The sequence below is a fragment of the Azolla caroliniana genome, unplaced genomic scaffold, assembly GCF_043228905.1.
Source record: "Azolla caroliniana isolate FFs.n. ecotype wild unplaced genomic scaffold, voAzoCaro1.0.p SCAF_12, whole genome shotgun sequence".
Classification (NCBI taxonomy): domain Eukaryota; kingdom Viridiplantae; phylum Streptophyta; class Polypodiopsida; order Salviniales; family Salviniaceae; genus Azolla; species Azolla caroliniana.
This window is the reverse complement of record NW_028230447.1, coordinates 14,634,134-14,640,748: the sequence shown is the minus strand read 5'-3', so window position 1 is coordinate 14,640,748 and position 6,615 is coordinate 14,634,134. Positions and strand designations below refer to the sequence as shown.

Here is a 6,615-nt window from a genome sequence, read left to right as displayed (position 1 = left end):
GATGTGTCTCAATGTTGGTAAAAATAACTCTGAATATTCAAGAAATTACTAATGCATGTTGCAATTGAGAATGCACATTGAAGACCAAACTCTAATGTATTGAACGTAGACAATTGTAGTGGAGTGTCATACTCAAACTCGCAAACTTGCTTGAGGATTAAACAATATATAATTGACAATTGTCCTCACTATTGTCAAATATTCATTTAAGACAATGCACATTAAGTTATGAAATTGATGGCTCTACCATGAATGGATGAGTGTGGCTCTCCCATTAGAGGAAGAAAAAGGTCTTGTAGTTTGGTGTAGCATATGTAACATACTATGTAATATGAGAATCTCCACATTTCTCCTACGTCCGGATAGATTGACATTCTAGCACATATTCAGGCACCATTAAATAAATGTAGTACATCTCATAAGCATAACCTTTGTTTTGGAGATGTATGAATAACTTATAATGCATGATTATTATTTTTAAATACTTTGTAAGCTTATGCATATTCTAATGTATTTGTTAAAATGGCCATATCACCTTTATATATAGAATTGAGGTAGATGGATTCTAGCATCATCTGCCAAGGGTGAATATGACATATGACACCAAAACTAAATCATTTCTACATTGTATGTATGAACTTGAGTAGTGATTCTCAATGTTCAATCATTTTTAGTAGTGATTCTTGATATTCAAGAATCTTACCATATAAAAGTTGCAATCGAAAGTATACTTTGTGATTGTGTGTGAGAGAGAGAAAGAGGGAGAGAAAAAGAGAGAGGTTCCACTACAATGTGTTAGGATTTTTTTGATTTATGCCTTCCATCTACAATGTTCAAATTGTGCCACGTTTATTGCAGAATGAGTGAGATGCATTATAATGAAGAATGAAGATCATGTAAATGAAGCATTACCTATCCAAACAGGATGTAGCTTGGTATGGTTGTCTACAATAGGTTAAAATATCATGCATTCCTCCCATACATACTACAATGACAATAGTAAAGAGAGATAGGTGGATAGGTTCTATTATCCCTTTTAGAGATGAAGTATGATGTATGGGACCAAAAGTAAATCACTTTTACATAGTAGTTAGTGAGGTCAAGAATTGGACTAATAAACATTGCAATCCAACACCACGTCTCACATTGAAGAGATTGTGAACTATGTCATATTGTAGCAATGGTACATTTGACAAGAAGAGGGATTGGTTCTAGCATGTACATATAGATGAGTGTGTTGTCTCTCTTCTAAGAAGAAGATGGTTTGTGTGTGTGTTTGTGAAAGTTCCATGGATGACAAGACTAGAATTCATGTGTTCAAGCCCTTATATTTAACATGGGAATAGTACAATTAAGGAAAGCAATGATGTTTCATTCCATGTGCATATATTATAAGAAACATTATGTTGCCTCTATTAGTGTTGCTAACGTTTAGTAGACATTTTGATCAAGAGATATTTGTTGGCGCCGATACAACTTAGTAATGAAACTAGTCATAAGGGTTAGCAAATATATGTATTAAAATAAACTTAGTACAATGTCCTAAGGTTTCAAGGTGATCGCTACAATTTGTGTGGAGGTGTATATGTCATGTATTGAATTGAAGTTTTGTGGCCAAGTCACAAATATGTTCACTCAAGGTGGAATCCTTTGCTTTGCCCTAAGGAGTTCCCAATTTTACTTCAAGAGCAACAATCGAGGAGAAGAATTTTGTTATCATCCAAACAAGGATTGTCTAATCTCTATTACATGGGCTATAAAGAGTTACATGGAATTCCAAAACAAATCTTCCTTGGAAAGTGATAGAAACATGGCGAGTATTCATAGATGGATTTCAAATTGCAAAGTTGAAATGTTAAAAAACTCTAAAACTTCTACTATAGGTGAATTAAGATGGCTTCTACACACTTGGTTAAAAACGATGGATAGATTGGTTGAGCATTGCATGTGAAAATGTAGTTTGCTCAGAAGGTTTGATGGTTTCTTAATGACAATGTGTTTTAGTGTTGATGCATTGATGGACACACGTATCCTAGACACCAAATTGAGCAAACAGATTACGAATTCAACAATTGAGTTGCATGTGAAACTTAGGGAGTATTGATGGTGTGCACATAACAAAGATGGAACATGAATTTCCTTCGCTGCAATTTTCCTAATCATGAACCAATAGAGTTGTGTCTACGAACAAAGTGTCCTCACTCAATAAAACATCGAGAATGAAATTTTGAGTTTTCCTATTACAAAATAAAACATCAAGTACGAAAATATTTTTAGATAAAAAGAGTTTGACAAAATTTCTATAAAAAACCACTTTTATAGTAACATTATTGTGTAGGGAGAGAGGAGACTCATAGATTGATCCCTAATTTGTGCAAACACATATAACCTAGCTTTCAAATTTATTTGAATAACCTAGTTTATATTATGAATTTGTATACATTTATGGTAAGTTTCTCATATTATTTCGAGGTAGATTTGTGGTATCTAAGCATATAAGAAAACCTTGAGAGGAAAGGAAAACTCCGTTGATCAAGCCAATCAATACAAAAAGAAGGTTTGTCGAGTGCATTGATAGTGTCACAAACATACTGTCGGGTAGGGATCGCTATGAACCCATAGTTTTTTAGATGATTCCCACATGTTACATACCTATTTACCGCTTTGCTTTCAACAGCTCTATCGACAAAGACATTGTTCTACTTGCATGTGTTAAGCATATACCCGCAAGTCATGTTGATACGGTGTCAAGATGGAACTTGGTGGTTTGGGCCCTTCGAAGCTGGAGAGAGAGAGAGAGAGAGAGAGAGAGAGAGAGAGAGATGTCATGTGTCGTCATCCCGAATGTTGTTGTGGTTTTGGGGAGGACATGTTTTACGAAAGTCTCGAGTTCATAAAACAAATAATATATGTTTTGATGTCCCTTCCCCCTCCCCCCAAGAAGAAAAAACACCAAACATATATGTACAAAGACACTCCTCTAGGGACAAAATTATAATCAATAGCATTCTAGAGAAGAGGTATTGTATATACATATTGGCATGATAAGAGAGAGAGTGAATGATACTAATATTATTTTTTTATTCCAAAGAATATCATTATTACTATATCCATTTATTTTATTTTTATGGATGCCATTTTTCCAAACTATCTCATCTTTAGCCTTTATAATTCTAATTCTAATTATATATATATATATATGTATATATATAAATAAGAATAAGAATAAATCCAGAATATTTATATATATATATATATCTATGCATGTATAGATTTTGGCACCCTTCCCTTGGGTTGAGTGAGTATTTTTGTATTGACTGCTACTACCTAATAATTAATTGATGAAGCCCCTACCATTTTTGTCTAAACTAATTATGTGTGTGGACTCTCAGATCAAGTAAGTATATATTACTTAGCTTTGTGATTTAGCCACTCCAAAAGAATAAATAAAAGGCCTCCCCCCAACTGACTACTCAAAATCAAAATCATATCCTCCTCCTAACACATGTTTCCTTCACATTCATGAATCATATTATTATTATTACTAATATTGACATTATTATTATAATTATTATGACTAAAGGTCTACTATTGTTAAGCACACAAAAAGCCATTATAATAAGAAGAAGGTTTAAACTCTTCCTCTTCTCCCTCTTCCTTTCCATGCCTTTAAACCACACCATGATTAGCAAATCAGCTGCTAATCATCATCACCATTTACAAGGTAAAATCAATCACCTGGGCATTAAGTAAAAGATCCTAATCATCATCATCTTCTTCTTCTTCTTGAAGGTTATTATTATAAGGGTACATCATTATCACTTATTATACATATCACTACTTCCATAGTTGGTGATCATGATTCCAACTTTTAACTACATAATTTTGATCTCTTCATCAATGCATGTACTCATGCTCATCATCATTGAGGGCTGATGTGTGTATAATAAATCATTTCACATTTATCTTCTAAATCTAGTTATATAATCATTATCTGCATAGTTGGCAATCATGACTCTAATTTGAGGCACATAATTAGATGTCTCCATCATCATGTATTCATCATTGTGGGCCTATTTTTGTGTGTCTGTTTGTATATACATATATATGTATATATATATATATATATGATTGGCCATTTGTCTTTTAATCTATGTTTAGTCTAGCCATCTTCTCTACTACTATTTTGATTCCATTTTTGAAAAAGTTACTTGGATTGAATGAAGCAAATGCAGATATTTCTCAAATGACATTTGGACCACCGAGGTTCATGGATACTGCCATCATCACCATAAATACTAATAATCATCCTGAGACCACAAATGATGTACATGTGAGTAGCTTAAGTAACATTAGATTCAGATAATCACCATATATAGTTCACTTCCTTCTGCTGATGAATATAGATTTTGTATTTAGTGGATTAACATAAAATTAGCTTGTTTAAACAGAATGAATACTTAGTATAATTTATTGAATTCGCTAATAATTAAGTATAATGACCGATATCGAGACCGGTAGTAATTAAGTATAATGATTGAGATGGGAAATAATTTAGAATTATGAATCAGATGGACAAAATTTAAGTATAATGATTGAGATGAGAAATGATTAAGTATATCGATTGAGATGGGAAATAATTAAGTATAATGATTGAGATGTGAAATAATTAAAACATAATGATTATTCGATAGGCAAAAAGGGAGAATCACAAAAAACTTGAAGGCATAGGCTGATGCATGCATGGGAAGAAATCATTCATTGTTTCTAGTTAAATTGTATGAATGTTTAAAACTTTTATCATGACCATTTGTCATAGTTAAATTTGGTAATGACATTAATCCTTCATGTAGGCCAATATAATTAGATTTGGTAATGACATCAATCCTTGATGTAGGCCAATATAGTTAAATTTGGTAATGACATCAATCCTTGATGTAGGCCAATATAGTTAAAATTTGGTAATGACATTAATCCTTCATGTAGGCCAATATAGTTAAATTTGGTAGTGACATTAATCCTTCATGTAGGCCAAATATAGTTAAATTTGGTAATGACATTAATCCTTCATGTAGGCCAATATAGTTAAATTTGGTAATGACATTAATCCTTCATGTAGGCCAATATAGTTAAAATTAATCCTTGATGTAGGCCAATAACCACATTGCAACTACATGGATGAGGACTCATGTATCGAGGAACAATAGGAAGCTACTCCACGCTAGGGTTGTGCGCACACTGGCAACAAAGAACATCGGGTCGCGACCACCATCATGCACTGACAAGTGCAATGGATGTCGTCCATGCAATGCCGTGGAGGTGACCGTGCCCCCGAGTGTCAACAAATATGTACTACCACAGCCCGACCATGTAGCCCATACCCATGATGCCCATAATCTCCCCCCTGGGAAAAATCTTGACCAAGGGACATTGGAAAATGTCCAAGAGTCCCCTTACTATAGTGTTGCTTGGAGATGCCTTTGCAAAGGAAAATACTTTAGCCCTTAACCCCATGTGGGCGTGTGTTTTTCTTGTACATTATATACCAAAATATGAACTCACCCATTCTTAACTTCTTATGACATCAATGCACAATACAACATACCCTTTTATTTTCGCGTGTCTTTCCCCTCGTGAGTTTGAAGATGGATGTCCTACATTACGCTTATATGTTCTTCCCCTCTTATGATGTGATCATTTGAATATATTCATGCACTTCACTAGGGTTATCTCAAGACCTTAATCATCCCCAATGTTAACTTGCAATTGATTTGACCTCACCCTCATGTCAATGCATACTCAAGGTAGCCAAAATGCCAAGTTATTTCAAAGGATCAAACAATACTGTGATGTTATAGGAACCCAAACCCTTAATATGTTTCGCAACATCTTTAGTACCTCAACTCGCTTAGTTTTTAATGTCTCTTTTAATGTGCTTGTCATTGGAGTCCTGTTTTCAAGCAATATTGTTAGTATCCATATTCATTCAAATGTTTTGCTTGCTCAACATTATACGTTTCATATGTCATCAATGTTATATCTCTCTAGTAACCTTGCGAATTCCTAACAATCTTATCTGTTACTAATAAGTACAGTTGAAAACTTGATATATCTTATTGAACCACCGTGAGTTCACATTTACAAGTTAGCTCCAAGAATGTTTGTCTCCTCTATTAGTTATTCCCCTCTCCTCTAATTAATTATTCCTCTAGCTCAAGGAAACTTCCCCAATATAATCTACAACAATTTTGAGGTGCATTTGTTTCATGGTACATATGATTACATAGAGCCTTCGCAAATCAATGAAATATCTTCAAAGAAATCTTTTACACTAACCACCTTAGTCATTATAATCTCAATGGCTATTTATATATTGAAGCAATGAGTCTTAGAAAGGGTACGGGCTCACATTACTAGTATGTAGATGTTTAACAAATCTGTACACAAAGTCATGGTCCAACCTCAACTTTTTTGACCAAGAAAAGTAGGGTTCCATGTGTGGAATGGTACATGATGAGGACTTGTGTCATGTTTAACACTCCCTTTGCCTTTATATTTCATGCTTTTCAATTTCTATGAGGGGCTCTCATTTTATCATTGCTAGATTTTCAATAG

At 33.8% G+C, this 6,615-nt stretch overlaps 1 protein-coding gene across 2 annotated transcripts; it reads left to right on the top strand.

The window, feature by feature from the left end:
• Nucleotides 1-3,441: 3,441 nt before the first annotated feature.
• Nucleotides 3,442-5,616, top strand: LOC147857184 (uncharacterized). Of its 2 annotated transcripts, none has more exons than XM_087328105.1 (3): nt 3,442-3,724; nt 4,236-4,333; nt 5,152-5,616. In XM_087328105.1, the coding sequence occupies exons 1-3, from the start codon at nt 3,523-3,525 to the stop codon at nt 5,506-5,508; spliced, it is 657 nt and encodes a 218-aa protein (XP_087184231.1). In that variant the 5' UTR covers nt 3,442-3,522; the 3' UTR covers nt 5,509-5,616. The 2 variants fall into 2 exon arrangements, with proteins under 2 accessions (XP_087184231.1, XP_087184230.1); XM_087328104.1 differs by having other exon boundaries at nt 4,227-4,333.
• The last annotated feature ends 999 nt before the right edge of the window (nt 5,617-6,615 follow it).